Raw genomic sequence first — 22,880 nt, 5'->3', positions numbered from 1 at the left:
ATTTACAGGAAAGTTGGGCAGCGACGGCAGGATTGGGAGGAGGCAGCCAAGCGCCTGCCAGCAGCTTTGAGTGCAGGATTGGTGCAATAGTGGGTAGAAGAAGTGAAGAGCCTAGACTATGGATTGGTGCTTTTGCAGAACTTAGACTGGCAGTCTGCAGAAGACAGAGACCAACATAGGGATGACCAAGCCCTTGCAAGAAAAGCACAGAGCAGGCCAGCCAAACTATTAACTTGAGCACAAAACCACATTGGAGGTTCTGGCTGGAGCCTCACCATGTGTGAAACCCATCCCAACGGAGAGAGCCTGCACGTGGCCTGTGCGTTGCCCATGTCCCATTTATACCTCTTCTGAGGTAGTGAATGGGTTGATGCATAGACCAGCTGGTTACTGAGGTGCAGGTTTCACCCATGTTTCCTGCTGGTTTTAAGCCTGCTCCATCCCATTATGTTGTTACCTGTGTTTTGCTTGAGTGCCAGGCAGAAACCTAGTGGCATAAAAATAACCACGCTTCTCTGTGCCCCCAAACCCTCCCTGGAGCTCTGTGCCCAAACTATCCCGAACATTTTGCTCTTGAGCAGAAGGTGGACTGTATTTCTCATCTCCCGTTTCCCCAGACAGAAGCCTGACACCAGGCTTTGGAGTAATCTGTTTGCTACTAATGAGACCTTATCAGATACACATAATATAGCAGTGTAATAAATTGGTGTGTTCATCAACAGACTTGTAGTTCAGCCGAAAAATCCCTTGGAGATCACTGAACAAACAGCACAAGTTTGCCCTGCCTGGCTGAACCGCTCTGCTGGCCCGTGAGGGAAAAGCAGATAGTAAATGGAGGAATCCTGAGTGGAATTACGAACTGTCAGTACAACCACCTTATACTGGTCTAAATTCTGCCTTGGCTGATATCCATTTATTCACGCTTTCCTCCTGGAGTCTGGAGGGCCATAGGGCCTGTTTGCCAAAGGGCTGAACTCCCAGATAGTTTAGGGATGCAGCGTTCCTGCATGGCAGGCTTTGCATACTCCCTCATCTGGAAGGTTTTGCAGAAATCCAAAGATATTGTAGTAGAAAATGTGGAGCATGTCTAAGGCTAAAATGGCTTTGAAATATTTAGATGCCAAGATGCGTGTGAAGTATGTCTCTGACCATGCTTGGGTCTCCATCCATGTGGAAATATAAACTCTCTGACCCAGTGCCCTTATGGACATTGTCTCTAAGGCTAAAAGGACTGGGACATTTTAGCCCTGATTCAGCAAATTAACCTGTTCAGAAAAGCACTTGAGCAAATGTGTAAAGCTGAGCAAAGTTTAAGTGCCTCACTGAATCTTCTGCTTTTTGTTTAATGTCTTAGTGAAGGTATATTCAGAATGACTGTGGGGTGGCCACCTCCAGGTTTAATAGGAGACACTTAAGCGATACAGCAGGAGAGTGACATATATCATACAAACTTAAAGAGCCCCCTCAACAGAGCATTTGCTCTCTGAAAAGACATGAAAATCTCTCCAAACAACAACTTGATCATCAGTGCTTGCCAAGAAGTGAAAACTCCAGCTGAAGAAATTCACTTGCAGCTTGACAACGTTATAGCACCGTGGGTACAGGCAGCTCTCTTACATGCCTAACAATCGCTTTCCTACACAGGATGAAAAAGGCAGCTGTGTACTTTCAGAAGTACGCCAGTCTTGCTTATGCCATGACTGCTACATCTGTGGTTGGAGTGGAAGAGAATAACAGAACACTTCTAAGAAAACCAAAAGCAAAGACTTTATTTGCTCTTGTACTTCCTACGGCAACCCGAAATACCTGCGGCTGCCTTGTCCGACAGAAGCGCTGGCTCTATGTGGGCTCTGGGGGAAAGACTTTGCTCCTTCATTTACAGACCACATGCCCTGGGGTACAGGAGAGGAATAAAGGCAGGCTGCTGGAATGGGTACGGTGTGGGTGCACTGGTGTGGCGCTGTGTGTGGGTGACTTGGTGGTGGGATGAGCAGGACGCTAGGTGCGTGGGTGCAAGGCAGCTCGGGGTGCTGGGCTTGGGGAACTCCACAGGTGGGTGCCATGAGGGCTGTTTCCTGCGTTGTGTCAGCAGCAGAGAAAACAGGGAACAGTCTTTTGGGGTAGAGGTTATCTGTGGTCAACTGGTTGGTGTGTGTCATGAGGGTGCTACAACAAGGTGCAAGGTGAAGCTACTCTTTGGCAGAAGGTGTCATTGTTCTCCTTTACCTCTTTCAGGGTCACCTCTGGTGACATTCAAGCCTTCTCTCTTCTTTTTATAGAATCATAGAATGGTTTGGGTTGGGAGGGACCTTCAGAGGCCATCTAGTCCAACCCCCTGCAGTGAGCAGGGACATCTCCAACTAGACCAGGTCACTCAGAGCCATATCCAACCTGGCCTGGAATGTTTCCAGGGATGGGGCATCAACCACCTCTCTGGGCAACCTGTTGTTTTCCTTCCAACAGATGAAGTTCCCAGCACTACAGAGAATTTCAAATCAGAAACTTTTAATCCACCTTTTTTTCCAGCAACATTTTCATATTCAGTGTTCCTTGTGCCAAAATCCAGCAAATGCTTTGTGAATCCCTTGCAGAAAGAAAATTGCCCAGTAACTGTGGAAAGCAGGATAACTGCTTATGAAACAAGATAAACTCTAGACCCAAGTCATCTTGCCTAGCGTCCAGGCTGAAAAGTCATGAAAAAGCGAGAGTTCATGGGCACGGGCTGTAAGAGCTCAGGACAGAGGCCAAGCAGCTGGAGAACTTGCATTGGCTGTTACAGTGGAAGCCCCAGTTGTCATTTAGCTGGATTAAAAATATTTACTTGTTTGTTTCTGAAGAGAGAAGCAGGTAAATTTGGAGCTTGTCCAGAGCTTGTAGTGCTGTAGCAATGCTGGTACCAACCATCAAACTCGCCGGCCAGAGGTCAGCTCCTCACAGCGCCAGGGGGTAACTACAGACACAGGTTGCAGCGTGGGGAGACCAGGCTTGCTCAGCTGCTCCATACGGCACCGGAGGGAGCCAAGAGAAAAGAGTAGATAGTTCCCATTTTTTTGAGTAAATGTTTCCTAAGCAGGGCGGGGGTAATTTGAGGCATTTGAAACTGTGTTTTAATAACGGTTAAATCACCTGCTCAGCAACACAACAAAAAAAGCTGGGTGTATCTGCTTATTTTAGGGTTAGTTTGTTTACTAGCGTGGTCTGCGGAAAAACCTTTTGTTGTTTGGCACGTCCCTCCCAGCGAAGACTTGGAATACGGAGAAGAGCAGATATGGGCCAGTCTCATAATTTTCTGCAGACTTAATGAGTTTACACTATGGTAAACATTTTCACACAAAATTTGGAATTTCACAGACAGTTTTCATTCAAATTTGGAACAAATTGGCAAGACTTGTGGTTAAGAAATTTTTTTTTCCTTTAGCAGACAGTTTTTTTCTATTTAAAATGTCTTAATAAAACCTTGTGAAACATCTTTAGATGGAGATGAGAGGATCATGACCAACTGTTTTCTGTTTTATTTTGTCTGAAACAGGAAAATGATAGTGGTAAAATAGCTTTGGGCTCCTGTCCTGAGAAGTAGGGTTTGCATCGACAAAGGTCTGCTGGACTTGGGGGCTTTGCCATGCTCTGAAGTTTGCATGACCGAGCTCTCAGCTCCAGCTAGTTCTGTGAGCTGTAGATGTATCTACAAGGATATTTTCTGTTTATGGTTGACTAGGAGAGAAGCTTTACCGCTGGAGGTAGTCTCATTAGAAGACAAAATGAGAAGGTGGCCTAACCTAAATAGATTGATACTCTGCACAGCCCCAGTCCTCTGCTGAAGAACACATGCGTGTAATCGTCTATTATTATAATTTTATACATCAGAACCAAGACTTTAATTCATTTTAAACAGTTCTCTGCTATTGCAAATTCCTTGGGAAGATTTCACCTGCAATGTTTGGAGGGGAAAATCGGTCCTTGAGGCGTATAGGCTTTATTCTTTCAGGAAGAATCTAGACCTGCGTTTAAGATGATGAGGAAGTCTGCACGTTATTCTCAGGACTGCCATTATCTACAGTGATTTTGGTCATTGAGCCACAATTTCCTACGTTCAAAGTCATAAACTGACTGAGTATTGGACTGTTTCAGTGTTCTGGGAATCGGTTCACGTGACTGGCGCTCTCTTGCCGAGTTAGGGGCTCCAGGCCACAGGGGCTGCTGAGTGGGAGGAAAAGTTTATTCTGCATCTACTCACTAGACCAACAAAACCTACATTTTGGTCCGAATGCATCCTTATGTAATTAATGCACGTACCTGTGAGCAGCCAAACTGAACAGAGGTCAAAATATGTGTCTGTGTGTACATAAGTGTGTACTCCTCCCTCCTTACAACTTCAGGAGTACATTTGGGGACAGCTTTGGCTCTTCACTGAAAGACAGCGGATACCTGAAGCCTCGCTGGCTTTGCAGTACAGCAAAACACATCAAGAGAGCACTGAATTTATTCTAAGTATAACTTGAGTTACACATGCACCTTCTCAAGCAATGAATCACTTGTAAAACACTCTTGCTCTCCAAGAATTTCAAACTCAAAAACAGTGCCTATTTTTCTAGGAGGAACCATCGCTCAAACTCTGCACAACCCAACCCCGACAGCCTCTGTGCTAACTTTGTGTGGGGACCTGGTGGTGTGCTCTCCCCCTTCCCAGAAACAGAGCTCGGTTGCATGCTCGGAGAAAAGAAACTTGGAGATAACTATGTGAGGCACCTGCGGTGTTGGTTTGAATCACAGAATACCTTGGAGTTTTGCCGGATAAATTGGCTGCCCCCTTAGCATCTCAGTTTGAGTCACATTTAGGTGAAACTATTTTAATTACTTGGTCTTACTAGCTATTTGGCTTTTAGATTTATGATGAATCTTGAATTCAGGTAGGGAAGGTTTGCTGGACATAGCTTTTGAGTGTGCTGAGAGAAATGGCTCTGGCTTGGTGCGGATGCCCCCATGCACTGCTGGCTGGGCTGTGGGCTCAGCGCTGGGGCCATCAGCAAGGCAGTGCCTCAGTCCGCCCTCGCAGCTGGAGACTGCTAGTCAAACGAAAGGCCTTTGGGTTGCAAGTAGCCCATGAGCTGCTTTTGGCTGCCTCTGGTTACAGCCTTGGTCTTTCAGGGCTCTATCATTGCACCGTTAACTTGCTGTGCGACCTTGCAGAAGGTGCTCACGTATGTAAAATGCATGTTCCAGGCAGCTTCTTGCCGTAGCTGCCTGGTGGGGTTCACAGGGCGGTCCGTTGCGTGTTTGCTGCGGTAAATGCTTTCTCCGGTGTACCTCCACCAGAGGCCTGACCTTCCTTGTCGTGAACGTGCTTTACCTGTTTCTAAAGGAATTGCCTAGAGCAAGTTTATAGTCATCATTAAAGTCCACAGCTGTTTAAAAATAAAAGGAAGAGGAGGAGAGACTACAAAATAAAAAATATTAAACCCAGGTAGAGTCCCTTGGCCAACGTGTAATTTTTGACAGTGAAAGAACTTCCATAGTGCCAGGCAAGCAGCTCATGAATAAAGCAGCTGAGTGAATCCACACTAGCTGGGGAAAGAATGAATTTTTTATCAAGAAATCCTGTTAACATATTTAGGTATTGATTTATTGGTACCATAATCCTTTAGATCAAGGTGTAAAACATCAGTGTGTTTCCTTTTTTTTTTCCCCCCCGTCTCCTCAGCTCTGTAAGGCTGCAGAAGGGGAGAAACAAAGGGAAGGATTTGCTTCCATTTAAACTTGGCTGAATTAACATTATTACTGCATGAAATGACTATAGTTAAAACATGTTCACACATGGCTAGCAGTATTGTAGCAAAATTAAAATGCTGCCAGCTTCGAGGATTTTTAGCGAGAGTCTTCTGGTATTTGGGTTGATTATTTGCACTTGGATGCTTCTGTCTGAAGGCCCAGCTCCTGGATTTATGTGCTTGAGAGAATTACAGCTCCCTTCTTCTCTTATTTGGGACTTTCTAATTCTTGTCCTTGGAAAGAAAAGCTAGAAAATTTGAAACATAAGGTATCAAAAAGCAAAAAGCTAATTATCTAGGTGTATGGATGTATTTTTATTTTTTTTTAAACAACGATGTCCTCTGCTTGAGGCTTCCACCTGGATTTCCTGCCCCATGGAAAACGATGGGAGCTTTGCCCTCTTGTTTGAGGCTGTGAAGATAGCTTTTGAGCTGCCTTTCCTTCTTTGTTTTTACTGCCCACTATGAGAAAGGGGTTTCTCTTCCTGGACCAGAGGATGCGCGTTGTCTGTGATGGGGGCAGATGCGCTTCCCCTTATGTTTAGGGCACCTTTATGCCCGCTGAGGAAGCATAAGGCACGTGTATCACAGTTGTTGCCTGAGTGCTGTGTGTTTGATTTTCAAACACGCTGTGGGTGTTGTTTGGGGACCCCTGGGTGTCAGGGCAGCCCCGCAGGGTGTGGGGCTGAGCAGGCAGAGAGGGAGAGCTCTGGGACTGGGTGGGAATGGCAGGGCCATGTCAGGGCAAAGGATAACCTGCCCTGTGGAGAAGCAGCAAGATCTGCATTACCATCTCTGCAGAGCACTTTCTCAGCCTGCAAAACGGTGGTTTCTCTGGCAGAACCTCGGGCAGGGCTCCCTCAGAGCTGTGCTGCTGCAGGGCGTGGATGGGCACCGCTGCCTGATGTGGAGGCGCGGGGCAGGCAGGACTGCTACGGCGTTTCTGCTTTGGGTATGCTGGGGGGGAAGCATCTTTCCCAATTATTGTGGCTGGTGTGATGCTAAATCCAGTGACAGTAAGACAGTGGCTTCTGAGAATATGAAGGGATAAATGAATGCAAATTAAGTTATGCTTTCAGGGGGATTTTTCTGAAATCAAACTAACCCCTCCTGCCTTCTGCTCCAGTACGAGTTGCCGCTGCGTTGAATGCTACAGCACTGGGCCGCTGCCACCCCTTATCCATAGCTGGTGCTGCCAAGGCTTTTAGAGTCTGTGGTAGAGGCTCGTTGTGTGTGGTCTCAGGCCAGGAGTAGTTTGCTTTTTGCTTGCAGGGTGTGAAATACTTTGGATTTGATTTTGATCCAGGTGGTGAACAGTTCTGTGCTCCGCAAGTGTCTGTGGGCCTGGATGCAAGTGACTTCCATTTTGGGGGCAGAAGGATTACCTTTGTTTCAGAACATCATCGATTTTAGTGTCATGAGACTCAAAGAATTTCCAGATATTTTTCGTCTGATGCCCGCTTGGGAACCAGGAGTTATGGATGGTTCTGAGGAGTAACTGAGGGATTTGAACAAGGTTGATTGTTATTACAGCAGTAAAGTGGACTGACCTCTATCCTGAAGGTATAAAGGAAGAGTGGAATAACTCAAAGACCGTCTGTGAAGAGAAAGGATCTTCTCAGAAAGACTGATTTGAGTGTAAATGTACCAGGAGTTTAGAGCGCCTCTTCCCAAGGAGTTCAATTCCCAAACATGGGTAAACCCAGGACTTGATTGTCTTTGGCCAAGGTTCCATGTGAAAAAGAGTGCAGAGGCCCATGGGCTCTCTGAATACTTTTCTTACAACTGCTGGTCCTCAAGACAACAAGCACCTGACCCCAAAAGGCCCCCAGAAAACACATTCTCTGCCATGAAATATTTCCTAGTGTCCAAAACTGACTTGGCGCCTACCATAAAGGCACAGGAGGCACAATTAAAACATTCTTTAGGAGGTGATAAGGAGATCCTCCAATTTTGAGTTGTTAGCTGGACCTCATATGGACCTCAGGGCTTCCTGAGATCCTGTCCATCGCATGACCACATGTAGAAACCTCCAGCTAAGGAGTTTTCCTCAAAGCAGGCATAAGCAGATAAAACCACAAGAAGCAGTGTTTAAGCCTGACACCAAATTCCCCTGCAGCTTGCTGGGCTGGGGTTCTTCCATTTTAATTCACTCCCTCTACATACAAGAACACCTGCTCTGAATGACCTGAACGACCGATCCCAGAGGAGGGATGCTCAAGGTGAGTATTTGAACCCCCGTCCAATCCTGTCTCACCGTACGTAGCGTCTGTGGGAGTGGGATTTGGGCTGACCACTAATGTCACTAACCGGCCCATTTTAGTTTTATCCTTCGCACAGATGAGGACACCAGGCAGGTGCTCCGTCATCTCCCTCCGGTGGGTGGATCAACCCCTGAGCATCGATCGGAAATGCACCTCTCTGCAGATTTAATTTTGCCCAGAAGGGTCCATCGCCAGCACTCCCCCATGCCCGGCTGTCACGTCCCTGCAGAGCTGAAGGCCAGATGCTCTCAGCAAATGGACTGTAACATCTGAAAGTCAGTAAACAAAGTTATTGGACTGACTTTGTGCCAAGATTGTATTTAGACTGAAACTGGGAGAGGGGGGGAAAAAAAAAAGCTTTTTTTTCAGGTTCTGGTATTTCGTATAAGCCAGCACATTGGGTCAGGACTTGAGAGATGGGACTTCCCTTGCTGGTCTGCTGCGACTTGTGGAAGCAGCTCTCCTTTCACCTGCCTATGGCCCAATTTCAGCTCTGTAAAGCTGGGGTAGCAATAGAGTCCTCCTCAGCGCAGGCCTTAATGGTGTTTCTGGGTGAAAAAAAGCTATATAAGACTTAAAAGATGAAAGCCTTTTAAAAAATTTATTTGGTTTTCTTTTTCTTCTGTTTTCAGTTGATCCAAAGAGATGTGGGGAAAAAAGTAGGAAAAAAGGATAAAAAGAATATTTTTGAAAAGTAATAAATTTTAATACCTTTTTGGTAACAGAATAAATGGAATAGAGAAAAAATATTTCACAGCTCTACTGAATGAGACGTTAAGGTATGGTTTTGTCAGGTTGGTGAGGAAGATGCTGTACTCCTCCTCGGCTCTTCCCAGTATGTTATTGATGGGAGACTGAGGCCCCTTCATTATCTCCTTAGACCTCTGGATTTATTTCTGAAAGTTGCAACAGTTTAAGAAGCTTACACAAACTTCAGTCCCCTTTTGTGGTCATCTTTGTTTAAAATAAAACCTGAAATACAATGAAGCTATTCAATGTCCTGCGAGATTTTAGGTTTATCTTTTTAAAGGGGAAGCCAAGTATCTCATGCTCTAGTCTGACAAATACATTGGCCTACTCTCCCCCAGGCTGGGTTTTGGGGCAGAGGATTTTCTCCAGGGCTTTCAGCAGAATGGGGTCCAGGATTTCCACCAGGGATTTTACTTAAAATTACACTGCAAATAATAATAATGAGTATTTCTTAATTACAATAGGCAAAGCTTATGCTTGACCACAGGTATGCATTCCGGGGCTTCAGATGTGAGTTAGATTTGGACTTGAACCTGTTGAGTTCATATGAAGCCTGTACACCTCATTCTTCACCTGTGAAAGCACTTTGCACTTTTCAGAAATGAAGGGTGACACTTTGGGATATTATGGTAACGTGGACTATGTGGCATCCTGGAGAGGGGACTGGATTAAATGTCATTTGAGTCTGTGACTGTTTTGTGAATAGACTAGGTCATCACTGGTTCCACAGATTGAACTCAGAATGGCTTTCCTCAGCAAATTTGGGTTTTCTGCCCTTACACGTTCTTGTGCAGGGTCTGCCTGTCTCTGATGAAGAGCTCAGCAGGAGTTACTTAGTGCCTAGAGAAAATGTGCTGGGCGAGGCAGGGTCCATGTGCTCGTTGTACACGCTTTTAATAGTTTTGGTTTTGTTCTTAGTAATTTCTGTGTTCACCTAATCCTAAGAATAGGAATAGAGAGAAATATATCAACCATAAATAGCGTCGCTAATTAACAGAAGTAGCGAGGAGTGAATTGTGAAAAATCAGATGAAGGGTAAATAGAGTTCATCTCTCAAAGGCAGGCTGAGAGTTTTCCTCAATGCAAAAGCACTTATCTTAGAGAAGATTACACTTTAATTGCCCCAAATAAGTCAGGCTCTGCCGTTGATTAGATTAAAGTGAGTAAATTCTAGGTGTACTATACATTTTGATTAAAATCATGGTAAAGAGCTAATGGTCTGTGGTGTTCCAGCTTTGGCTGTACCTGTCAGATTAGATCCCTTCTTTACTGAACCCCACTCTGGAAACATTTCCAAAGGATTATGTGTTAGCCCTCTAATTGCTTGTTTTTCACATTGATGGACAATGTGCTGAGCAAAGTGGTGGCAGAATTTCTTCCCTGGGGATCCAGGGCAATCGCCTCAGGGTTGCTTCTTCTGGCAAAAGCGGCTGAAAGAAGAAACTCATGTAAGCAGCAGACTGTCTCCTTGTTCAGAGGCAAAGGGAGTTGTTTTGTTGCTCTACTGGTAAAGAAGTGGAGTAACTCTAAGCCTAAATGGGTTTCTAACAGCTTAGAGACCCCAAAGCAGTGCCTGCACAGCCAGGGAGCCCTAGCTGGAGATCTGCTGGTAGAAGCAGCCTAGACCTTATTCTGGGATTTGTTACTCAGGTTGGTGCTGGTACATGGTAGGATGGTTTTGACTTTACAGTTCTGTAGATGTTGCCCTTAAGGTCTCATTTAAACCTCCAAAGTCAACAGAAGAACACCTATAAAGGTGTTTTGGCTGCCGTTAGGCACTGGCAGAGGGAGCTCTGGTGAAGAGTGCTGTACAGCTACTCTCTTCAAGAGGTGCCTGCCACCCGTAGCAGCAGCAGAAGGGAATTCAACCCTGAGCCATGAAGCCTGGAGTGTGTTTTCTTAGCTCCAGCTATGAGCAGGAATAAGTTTGCGTCGTGGTGACGGCACCCACGGAGGTGCACGTGCAGAAGGGGTCTGCCGTGGAGGGTTAGTCCCCGCTGTGTGGGCAGTGCCTGGCAGCCGGCCTCCACTGACATCCTACCCTGTGCAGCGCCTTCCTGAGGGCAAGTCAAAGTTATCAGGAACTCTGTATAAATGATATTAATTATGGACTTACCATAAAGTCAGTGTGTTCACGTGCGGGTCTGTGGTGATGGAGTTGACCTGGTGTAGCTTTATGTGTGGACATCCCTGAGTCTCTCTTATTCTCCCAATACAGGAATAAAGGGACTGCAAGTGGAGAGAGTGATGGCTTTGGGAGAAGGGCAAAGAGAATGACGGTGTTTTGATCACAAACCTGGAAATGAGGAGCTGAAAGGAGAGTTCTTTGCTTAGGTTCATTGCAACACAACAGCCTCCAATCAGGTTATCCAGTCCTTGCCATGTGCCTCCCAGCGTTTTCTTATAGCAAAGGCCTTTGTTGTTCTGCTGCTCTCGTGTTGCCCAAGAGGATTTAATCAGGTTCAGCAGTGTTTAATAGGTTATTTGAATAAGTTATTTAAACATGTGCTGCCACTGCCTGGCTCGCTTGGTCCTTGGCATGGGCTGAATGGGGTTGTGGGCAGTGCAGAGAGGCGGCAGGTCTTCTGTTTGCACCAGCTAGGAGAAGCTGTCGGCTTTGGATGGCAGACCCGTCAGGTCCCAGACTCACCCGCAGGGCATGGCCTTAGTGTGCCGGTTTGCTGGCTGCTGGTTGGTGGCACACACGCCTGGCTGCGTGGGAATCCCTTATCCCTCTCGCCACATGGGAGATAGGTTTCGGTTGTGTTGCAGAAGCCAGAGGAGTGTGGGAGGTTGTGGGCAGCTGTGCTGTCTGCTTAGAGAAAAGAGAGGAGCAGGATTTTGGGGATTATTCTCTGTTTGACTTGCTCTAATTTGCAGTCTGTAAATCTCCTCAAACCTAGGATTTGCTACCCGTTGAACAGAGGCAGTCACTTGCCGGTCCACAGGGCTGTGTGTGTAAACCAAATTTCACTTAATTGTGTGTTTGTGTTGTGGTTTAGCCCCAGTTGGAGACTGAGCCCCACACAGCGGCTCTCTCACCCTCCCCCCGGTGGGGTGGGGGAGAGAATCTGAAGAGCGAAAGTAAGAAAACTCATGGGCTGAGATAAGAACAGTTTAATAATTGAAATAAAATCATAACAAATTGTAATGAAAAGGAAAACAACGAGAGAGAGAGAACCCAGGAAAAACAAGTGATGCAACCGCTCGCCACCTGCTGACCAGTGCCCACCCTGTCCTCAAGCAGCGATTGCTGCCCCCCACCCAACTCCCCCCAGTTCATATACTGAGCATGCGCCATATGGTATGGAATATCCCTTTGGCAGCTCTCCTGGCCGTGCCCCCTCCCAGCTGTGCACCCGGCAGAGCATGGGAGGCTGAAAAGTCCTTGACTTAGTGTAAGCACTGCTCAGCAACAACTAAAACATCAGTGTGTTACCCCATTACTCACATGCTAAATCCAAAACACAGCACTATACCAGCTACCAGGAGGAAAATTAACTCTATCCCAGCCAAAACCAGGACGGTTTGTTATTTTGGGATTCCAGAACTGGGATGTCATCACTGATGATCAAGCAACCCTGGTAGAAACTGCACAGGCTTCCCTTCCTTGGGGGCTGCTGGGTCTCTTTTCTGCAGGGACTGTCATAGTTTTCCCAGTAACTCCCCGCTGCTGATGGGAGCCTGGCTGGCAAGGAAGCGCTGCAGAGTATTTACATGCTCCTTCCCCTACCAAACCAGCTCCTGCTCCCTTTGATCAGCCCTGTTTGAAGTCAGCGGCGTGTGGGATTTGGCCATGAGGCTGGCGGGCTGTGAGGCTCCCCTGGTGATGTCCCAGCCGTGAGGAGCGCCGAGCTGAAAGTAGGCAGGGTCCCTGGAGACCCAGCGCTGTGCTCCCGGGCTGAGGATGGGCCGGGAGAAGGATGTCGGAGCAGGCAGGGCTTTGCTGGCTGTTTTATGGTGATGGGATGGGGCTGGCTGGAGCAGAGCTGCTTCTGGTCTTGCAGCAGCAAGAATCTCCAGCAACATGAGAAATTCATCTCAGGGCAGCCAGGCACAAGGGCTCTGCCTCCCCACGTGCCCTGGGAATGCGGGCCACGGCCAGGGCTGCAGAAGGGAAGATGAAAGGTAATATAAAAGCATTTCTGGTCTCTGCAGCATGTTGCAACCATCAGTAGGCTGCTTTCAAGTCAATTGTTTCAAAACTTATCTTTAAATGAATTAATAATTAGATGTAGCTGCCATCTTGTTAACATAAAGAAGCAGTGGCCTAACAGCTCTCTGTGTCTGAGAGAAAAAAAGTGAGTATTAATACTGGCCTGTCTCTGGTGTTGGACAAGTCACAAAAGGCTGTGTTGTGGGAAGTTTCTTGTGCTTTGCTGGAGTACACTCTGTTCTCTTTGGCTGTATTGGGAGCTCAGGGCATTAATCTCCCTGCAGGACAGAAGCCTTTTAGCTTCTGCATTTGTTATAGATGACAGTATTCACCCACCTATCTCTGTACAGAGGTGGCCGTGCTGTCACTGCTCGGGGATGCCAGCAATGTGCTAGGTGCTGCATGAAAGGGGGGAGAGAGCCCCGAGGTGCTTCAAGCCAGCGGTGCAAAGAGCCAACACATAAAGGTTGTCCTTTGGCATCCAGCTGTGACCTGGGCGCTCCTGCCGAGCAGAGGCATCAGCCCCCAGGGTGGAGGATGGATGAAGTGGAGTCATATGGAAGAGTCTGGAAGGATGTTGTTGGGGTTTGGGGTTAGACTTTTAGGGGAAAAAAAAAAAAAAGGCACCAGCTGTGAACAGGCATCAAGGGGGTGTCTTGGTACCAGTGCCAGGACAGGGGGTGGAAGCAGCTTGGAGCTGAGCAGAGGTTGGGCAGAGGGAGCCGAGGCAGCTGGGCTTGTTGGGAAGAGCACTCCAGGGGCCGGACAGTTTGTATGGGCTTTAGATGCCTGAGGTACAGATCTCTGAGTCTCCACTGTGACCCTGAAAGCATCCCTTAGACCTCCTGTGCCTCGGTCTCCCACAGTGCAGCACCTTGCCTGTGGGATTCTTGTGCTGCCAAGTTTAAGGGACATGAGCTGTTCGATGCCGGTCCCCGGGAGCAAGGCTTCAGCTCGATGTGGGCACTGTTCGGGGGTGCGTGAGCCCTGTGGCTGTTACTAACCAGTGGATTCCTTGGCTCCTGAGCGGTGGCGGAGTCCTCCCATAAGCCCTTACTGTATTTGGATGTAATTTGACACATCGTGACAGGTATTTAATTTCTCCTCCTTCCCTGTTGGGTTAGACCTGTGGTTAGGATCAAGTAGCACTGACAGTCAGCCAGGAGTTACACCAGTGAAATGTTTGAGCTGGAACACAAAATTTGATTTGATCTCTTGGCTCATCCTGCTTAATGAGCGAGCCTGGAGCTGGGCCACAGCCCAAGCCCCAGTGGCTCTGCGGGCGGAGGGCTGCCGCCTCTGCTCAGCGCAGCCAGGGGTGTCTGTGGGACTCAGGGGGCTTTCCCCGGAGGAGAGGAGTTTGGTTTTCCTGGCAGCAAGCAGGTTTGATTCATTAAATCATCTCACCGTGGCAGAGCCGGTACCATAAACTGTGACTGGGTTCAAGCATGTTGGGGAGCGCTGCGAGAGATGCTGCCTGTCTGCGAAGGCTCCGTTTTCTGGGGAAAGGTTTTCTGTCAACCCTTTTGCCTGATGTTTTGCCCTCCAGTTTGTCCTGGATCCCCATGTGCAAGGCAGAGCAAACAGAGTGGGTTCCTGTCCTGCCCTGAGCATAAGGTAGTCTAGCAAATTCTCAGAGGAGGGTGGTTAATTACTTGTATTTCAGCACATTTCATTTTTAAAGGCTTTGATCGTGGCATGGAATTGTGGATCTGTCGCCAAGTTTGGTCTTCAAATGAATAAATAAATGATAAACGATCATTTGGCAGCAATGAACCTGCTGCACTCTTTTTGCATGTTTGTGCAGTTTCCTTTCTCCCATCTGTTCCCTTCCTCCAGCCCTGCCTTGGGGGTTGGCTCTCCAGCCCCCCTTGCCTGGCTGGCGGCGGTCCCCAGCCTGGCTGAATGGGACACGCTTGCTCCAACCGGAGACACGAGGGCTGCCACCTCGGTCGACTAAATGAGAATGGAGGAACAGCCTTTAAATATAAAAAAATGGCTTTTGCTCTGGTAACGCCAGGAGAGCGGGCTGGGGCTGTACCAGGCACTTTCCTGGTGTTGGGGAAGAAGCACTGAGGACGAGTGTCCTTGTTTCCTCTGAACCCATCTGTGGGGACGTGGTGCAGGAGAACAGGGAAAGGAAATAGCTAAAAGCAGAGAGAGAGGAATGGTAAGATGAAACAGTTAATGAAGTGGCACTGCTGGAGTGGGATGACAGGTATTGTAAAAGGCATTTAAAAATGTAATGAGAGATTGGGCTGCACAGAGCGTCCACTGTCTTCCTGCTCTCATTTTCCCAGCCTGTTTTGTCTTCAGAGTCACTTGTCTGTCATGCGCTGGTTTTGCCTTTAGCAGGGGTGGTTTGTGGCGAGGTTGGTTAGTGCCTGTTCCTCTCGGGTGAGTCACTGATCAACTGACATAGATATTTCTGAAGCTGTTGGCTATTTGGAGAGATGCTTGTAATGTGCTTGATCCGGAGCATGGTCCTTTAGGAAGAATTTGTGCAGATATACCCCATATTAAAAATGCCTCAAGGTATTTACCTGCATCAATGCTATAAATGTTATTACCTGTAAGAAATGCTATGTCATTTGTCACCCACATCACATGTTGGTTTTGCTTGGGTTTTGGGTGACTTCCACTTACACAGAGACATTTTGAGGTGGCATCAAGTGCATGCGTGGCTGAAATAAAGCACATTTAAAGTGCTTCTGTCTGTGAATTCTTCTGCAAGCAAAATTACACTTGCAAATATAATTGGGAATAGTGAACAAAAAGCACCACAGATAACAAGTAAAAGGCGCCAATATCAGAATTCATGCTTTTCTCGCAAGTCGGTGTTTGGGAGTGTTTCTCTGCAGTCTCTGCCAGCTGCTGCAGATGGGCGGGTAGGTGAGCTCTGTGTTCGTGTTACTCTCTACCCTCTGTGGGAGGAGGAGGAGAATATCTTTGGGTCTTTTCTTTTTGCTTCCCTTTTCCCCTCCCTTACACCTGACTTCAGATTCCCAAATTGCTCCATTCTTCACTCACAAGAGAAGAATTTGCATTTTTCTGTGCACTTGGCTTCAGTAAATGGCCATGTGGCATTTTACTTTTCAGCACTTCCTTAAAGAGCTCCCTGGTGGTTGATGAATGCAGAAACTTTGTCATAAACTGAACCACCCTTCCCTCCCCTTAATCTAGACCGCTGCTTGCTCAGGGAGCCTCACACGGGGTTCGGTGGCAGAAAGCCCAGAGTGCTGAGCAAGCAAAGTGGAACGGCAATCACTCCGAAGATGCCTCGTTTTCTTGCAGACTACTTCTCTTCTGCTCTGTGCGTACGCGGGGTCTGGGCACGGTGCCGCGCTCTGCCTTGATTGCAGCAGAGATTGACGGAAGGCTGTGGTTCCCTCCCGTTGTGTGCGTCTCAATCCAGATGTAAATATGACACTGATGCTCAGCACTTGGGAAGTCGGAGTTGAGGTGGGGAGGGAGGAGGCTGGTGTAGAAAGCCTGCACAGAGGCAGGTCACTTAAAAGTGAGCTTTGACCCTGCAGCAGAGCCATCCCGGGGCTGTGGAATTCGGTGAATCTTCTCACTGGAGCGGATGACAAATTGTGGTGTGGATGGTGGGACAACCAGCTTGGTTCATGGGTCCTTTTGCTGGCATTTCAACTGGTGAAGGTAACAGAGCTAACCAGTACATCAGTGGTGGACACCCCTATGGAAATCTGAGGGGAATCTCCCCTGCCCTCTGCCCTGCAGTTTCTGTATGGTATGTTTTTTTCTGAGGTGAATTAATATTTGTTTTTCTCTCTCCCTTTTTCTTTGTTTCCAGACAAATGATGCTGCAGGAAATACCTGGAACTGGCTTTACTTCATCCCTCTCATCATCATTGGCTCTTTCTTCATGCTCAACTTGGTGCTGGGTGTCTTATCAGGGTAAGAGGCTGATGGCTTGTTTGTCTCCACCTGGATAAGAAAAGGGAAGGCATGCTGGTGTTACCGCTGTGGGAGGATGTAGCTGGAAAAGAGAAGATGGGTGATACATCATACTGCACATTGTCCCCCTTCACACATTTCCTACCTTGTCCTTTTCTTGCAGAGGGGATGGCGGGTAAAATCATTAATTGAAATGATTCTGAATCCAGACCCAAGAGTTAAATGAGCTCCCCGTAATTATACTGATTTGGGCCTGCGCAGCCAACAATTACTCCTGCGCTGTCTTGAAAACCCATCAGGAACCCACTGATGCCAGTATAAATACTTCAGTGCTGGAGCTGGACATCAAAGTGTTCACAGTGCATTTGGTGTAACTGTGCAGCATGGAGAAAGGGGAAGCTCAAACAAGAGGCAATTAAAAGATCTCAGGTTTTGTTTTGGTTTGTTGTTTGCTTTTTTTTTGTGGTGGTATTTCTTTATTTTTTTTTTTTAAATCTCCAGCTGTTTAAGCCAACGTCTGGATTTTGGGGACACGGTGGTCTCTTGATGTTCAGACTCCAGGGGTCAGCCAAGGATTTGGTGTTTGTTGCATGTGAGTTTTGGGTTTGGGCCATTGTAGAGATCAGGCTGCCAAGTTAAAGCCTAGCTGGAACGTCCCCAGTGCCTGTGGAAATAAGATCTGGAATTAACAACCTGAATCATCTTAATGGTTTACAAGCTCTTAGACTTTGGCACCTCATTTTGCACACAGTTTCTCCTTAGCCCATCCAGGTGATCTAGATTATATAGATCTATAAAGATCTAGATTTATTTCTGGCTCTTGGCAGCACAGGAAGAGAGTAAAGGGTTAACGCTGCGGAGTGGTAAAAGCCCTTCAGTGCTGCACGTTTGCTCTTTCTCTTTAAGTTACTAGAAAAAGAAAAATGTTTTCCAGAGAACAGGTTCATGCTCAGTTTTATTAGTTTGGATCCTTGTCCCCAAAGCCCATGCTGGGGCAGAAGCAGGGAGGCAGCAGTGCAGTTTTGTCTGAGGACTGGGAGACGTGCTGCTACAAGAGAGGGTCATGGGGAAGGCTCTGTCGCACTTCGCTGTTCCTTCAAGGCAGGAATAATGGCCGTGATCAATAACCGATCAAAGCCATTCATCAGACATCCATATCCGAGGCTTTGTAAGGCAGAGCTTCGTGGCCACACTCGCCTGACATATGATTCAAAGCGAGCGCCAGAGCCAGGGCTGAGTGCTCTTCATTAGGTAGTTCGTCTTCCTCGTTCCACAATGGGGTCAGCCCACACTGCCTGAAATGATGCTTGTGATTTAAAACAAAACTCAGACGCCTGCAGGCTCCTGCTCCTTTGTGCTGGATTCAAACTCCTCTGGTGACCAAAAGATGGAAACCTCTGCCTGGCTCTCCTGACCCTTTGCTCGGGGCAAAACATGAACGTTATATAAATGTGTATCTCCTGTTAAGGCTCTGTGCATCAGGTTTCCCTTTGTTAGTGACAAGGATGATAATATCTTCTTCACAGAGGGAAGCTTTTAAATTCTATTTTGCATAGTGGTTTGACGTCCTTGGGAGGAATAATTCCCGGGGACAGGCTGAAGAGAATAAACATCCCAGCGGGAGTGCTGACCACACTGCTCAGCAGGGTGCGGTGGGCTTGCAGCTATGGGGCAAGGAAGGGAAGTGGGAATGTCTGAATGGACTGGTGAGGAGAAGGCACCAGAAAGATGGAGAGACCCTGTGAAGGCAGACACTTGTCATTATATTCTCTGGACAAAAGCCCCAGACAGCACTGTAGGAAAAAAAAGACATTTCTGCTGGAGTTTATTCTTTGCATGGGTTTCTGTGTGGAGAAAGGCTCATTGGCAAAAGCATGTTGACTTCCATAGGGTACATTTTCACTCCAGGACTTTATGCCATCCACGTCCCAGTGACAGTGTCAGCTAGTGGCTCCTGCAGTAGAGGGTCTTGGCAATATCCCACCTTCCTGTTTCAATAAAACAAAGTTGATTTAGAGTTAGGGGTTCTACAAATAGCCCACGACCAGGGTTAACTCAGCAGTCACTCACCTGCTGCTTATTTTCATGATCTGTGCACCTCATAACCTTTAATATTATCCTTGCTGTATCCTGGGGGTGATGCGGTGCTGCTCTCCTTCTCCGCACGTTAGGGAGAGGGAACAGCAGGTAGAAAGAGGGGATGGAGTGTCCCCAGGAAACAACGGCGAAGCAGAGGTTAGGTCACTGGTTTCCCAGGCTTCTGTGTGACCTTCGTGACTGTCCTGTTTCACAAAACCCCTGTTGGTCAGGTGGTATTTTATTTTCCAATATTTTGCCATGTACATTATCAGCATGAGGGGGCTAAGCTTCAGCATGCCTCCGTCTATACCTTGGAAAGCCCCAGAAAAAAGCTTTTACCTGAGTATTTTTCATTGCTGTTAGTTTTGAGCTATTTCATCTCACATATCTGTGTTCCTCAGTGGGCAATAAGGAAGCTACAAATTTCTGAAGTGGGTATGCAGACGCTGTCACAGGTTATGGCAATGTAAATAGTCTGAAGTGACAACAAGTCATCGAGCTTCCTACTGACATGAGATTATACAGAGTTTTACCATGACTTTTAATGGAATTTTGTGCCTTTCTGTAGTTATTTGTGGGCCCATGTCAACACTGGGCGGATACCCAGCATGAGCGGGCTTAGCTCCTGGATTTGTCTGTTTGAGCAGTTTAGATAGATTGACCCAGTTAGGATCCCGAGTTTCATCTGCTAGCCAAATGTGGAAGCATTTGCTTTGCAAATGCTACAGAAGAGATGACACCTGTTTTAAAATAAAGAGCAAACAACCTTTCCTCTCTGCTCGTTCTTCTGGAATTATAATACAAGCACAGGCAGGGAATTGACAGGGAGATGTGGCAATCTGTAAACGTTGGTAAAAACTTGGTATAAAAATAACCCACAATCTTGTGCCAAAAATGCCTTTGATAGGACAAAAACCTCTGAGTACCTGGCTAAAGATGTAATTAAAAGCATGTTGACTCAGTAATTCAGATTGAATGAGACTCTGCCTGCTGTGGAGTGCGTCTTCCTCATGCGTGCTGATCAAAGCGCTGCCAGTGCTCTTGTAATCAGTTAATATTTAAATACGGTCCCAAACGGTGCTTTCTGCCTTCTGCTCCACTCCCCTCCCTGATGCAAGCACCTGGGACCAGACTGCCAGCAGAGCTCAGCTCTGCTTGTGCCACCGAATAGCCAGATTTCCCCGATGATCCTAGGACATGGGGTGTGGAGTTACTGTGAACAACTTATTTCAGATGACGCGATAGGGATGCTGGGCTCTCCTCTGTCTTTCCAAAAGATGCACATTGCAGTGGATGCTGTACCGGACCTGCTCACCACAGTGCTAAAGGTGGGTCTCTGACTGGGGAAATTGGCAGCAGCTCCCCCTTGCCGGGTTGCACGTCGCAAGCAGAGACAGACTGGGCTGTTCTTTTGCTGTGAATATGGCAGAAGTTAGAGTTTCACTGGAGTGCTGCAGTGCTCATAGGTACACAAGTGAACTGCAATTGAAACAGCTCCTAAAATCCAGGAACTGCCTTTGCTTGTTTACAGAAGGTTTGGGGTTCTCCCGCAGGAGCACAGCATCCCGGCTGCTGTGGAGCAGTGGTAATGTGGGTTTGTGTCCCTGTTGAGGATTTTCCTTTCTTACTCCTCGTTATGTATTCGCCCTCTCTGTTTTCTCTCTCTGGTGCTCGATCCCTACATGAGCTGATAAAATTCAACAGCCCTGCAGAAACCAATAGAGCAGAAAAACAGATTATTTTCTTCTGGAGGAGCTTTTATTGAGTGCCATAGCTGATTCGGGAGAAGATCAGGATTGTTAAGGCCCAGGAGAGCAGAAGTGGGAGAAACATTGAATCCTGAGTTGGAAGGGACCCACAAGGATCATCGAGCCCAGCTCCTGTCCCTGCACAGGACAGCCCTAAATTCACACCATGGCCCTCTGGGGGTGTTGTCCAAGTGCTTCTGGAATATCACCAGGCTGGTGCCGTGACACCTCCCTGGGGAGCCTGTGCCAGGGCTCCACCACCCTCTGGGGGAAGGACCTTTCCCTAATGCCCAGCCTAACCCTCCCCTGGCCCATCTCCCTGCCGTTCCCTCGGGCCTGGTGTTGGTCACCAGAGACAAGAGATCAGGGGGGAGGGTAGATTACTCTCCTCTTTGGAGTGTAGATTTTCTCCCCCTAGCATTATTTGTTAGGCTCATTTGCTTCTGCATGTGAACTGTAGAGGTCTGCCCACTTGACCAAGTCGGGCAGATGCAGGATGCAGATGCAGGATGTGTGCTGCCCACCCTCATACCTCCCCAGTCATAGGCACAAAAAAAGAAATGTAAAAAAAAAAAAAGGCACCTGGTTGAAGTTCAGCTTCAGACGGAGGAACAAGGTTTTGTTCATACTACAGAGCTGCCCTTGCCTTTATTTCTCTTTTAGTCATGAGAAGCCATTCTAGCCACGCTAACCTTGTTCCAGAAAGCTGGGGCACCCCGAGTCCCGGAAGTTGGGGTAGCATTTTGTAAGGATTCCAGTGCAGAGTGGAACAACAGCAGTAGTGAAAATATTTAGGAATTCGTATCCGTAATACATTTCTCTTGAAACATCTTTTTGCGTTGACTGCGCTGGGTGGTTATTCTTACTTCTTAGATTATTTGTAAACCCTCTGTAACTTAGGTAGCAATAAAAGCATCTGTCACAGGGGTTAGAACCTTTCCATAGAAAAAGAGATTGGCTGCCTCTGGTGGCACCATGGGAGTTTTCTGGCTCCAAGTCATGGCAAGAAGGGTTGACCCCAGTTGCCTTTCTGTTTTCCCTAAGGAGAGGGTTGTTTGTTTGCTGCTTGGGATGTTGTGGGATTTGGCTTCTGTTCTGACCAGAAAATGCCCTATGATGAGCCTGATAATTTTTTTTTTTTTTTTAATTGAACTCTGCACATGGCTCTGCTGTTTACAGTGAGGAGGGAAAAAATGTCCCCTGTTGAATTGGGAAGTCCTGACCAATGTTTATTCTTTTTCTGACTTTATACTGCTTGCTAGCAGAGTGCAGCCCTCTGCCATCCTGCTCTGGCAGCTGGTGCCACCAAAAGATGGGCACCCGTCTCCATATACGCCTTAGCTTCCTGGTGTTCCCTCCCTTAGCAGTGATTTCCATTGCTGTCTTTCTCACCCTGCTGCTGTTCCCCTCCCAGCCCTCGGCCTCCTCTCAGCCCAGCTAGCAGCTTTCTTCCGTGGGCTGGTAGGATTATGGAGTTTTCACTGCTTGGGTGTTGAGCTCGGTGTTAATTTTGCCTGGTGATGAGCTGTATGATTCTGTACAATACATTTCTGACTGTTTTGATGCTTTGGATTACACAACGCAAAGAGGATAAACGTTATCATGGGATGTTGTGAGGAAGATGATTTAACTTATTTCAAGGCTAAGTGCTTTTTGGCACTGTTTCATGCAGCGGGGTGGTGGTGGTGAGGGTGGCAAGACAGCAGGAGTGCTGGCCAGAGAGGGCAGCGCACTGAATGATGCATTCGAATACCGAGAGTCTGTGTCTCTTGACTGTGAAAAATGCTGCTCGTCGTGTCCTCAAATATTTATGGTGAAGCCTGAGGTATTTCCAGACCATCCAGCAAAAAGTAATGATCTTTCCTGAGGTTTCCTCATCTGGCTGCAATAACCAGTGTGGAGAGGCACTGACTGCAGCGGCCAGTTTGCATCTTTGCTGCTTAAGTATTACCATTACATGGTCCAGACCGCTCTGTCCTGAGGCACGCAACACCTGCTGTAAGAACTGTAGGGAGACGTTTTGAATGGCTGCAGCATCTTTGTAACAGCAGGAGCCTGGCAAGGGATACAGCTACAGACCCTGTGGCACCTTGCAGGAGAGCAAGGGTCGGGGAAATGGTGCCTTAATCCCTCGCTGCTGCGCCATTTCGAGCAGTCTGCAGCGTGGGGCGGTGGTGTCTGGGCAGAGTCCCGCTAA

The 22,880-nt window shown here is 47.5% G+C and overlaps 1 protein-coding gene across 1 annotated transcript in view; it reads left to right on the top strand.

Annotated features, from left to right (window-relative positions):
* CACNA1B (calcium voltage-gated channel subunit alpha1 B) overlaps window positions 1-22,880 on the top strand; it is a 300,428-nt gene that overhangs the window by 119,784 nt on the left and 157,764 nt on the right. The window contains exon 7 of the mRNA XM_064468537.1: window positions 16,753-16,856. Coding sequence (XP_064324607.1) covers window positions 16,753-16,856 — 104 coding nt within the window. The remainder of the gene's footprint in view (window positions 1-16,752; window positions 16,857-22,880) is intronic.

The sequence above is a fragment of the Phalacrocorax carbo genome, chromosome 18 (genome assembly GCF_963921805.1).
Source record: "Phalacrocorax carbo chromosome 18, bPhaCar2.1, whole genome shotgun sequence".
NCBI classification, from domain to species: Eukaryota; Metazoa; Chordata; class Aves; order Suliformes; family Phalacrocoracidae; genus Phalacrocorax; species Phalacrocorax carbo.
Note: the sequence above shows the minus strand (reverse complement) of the source record. Positions and strands in the feature narration are given on the sequence as shown.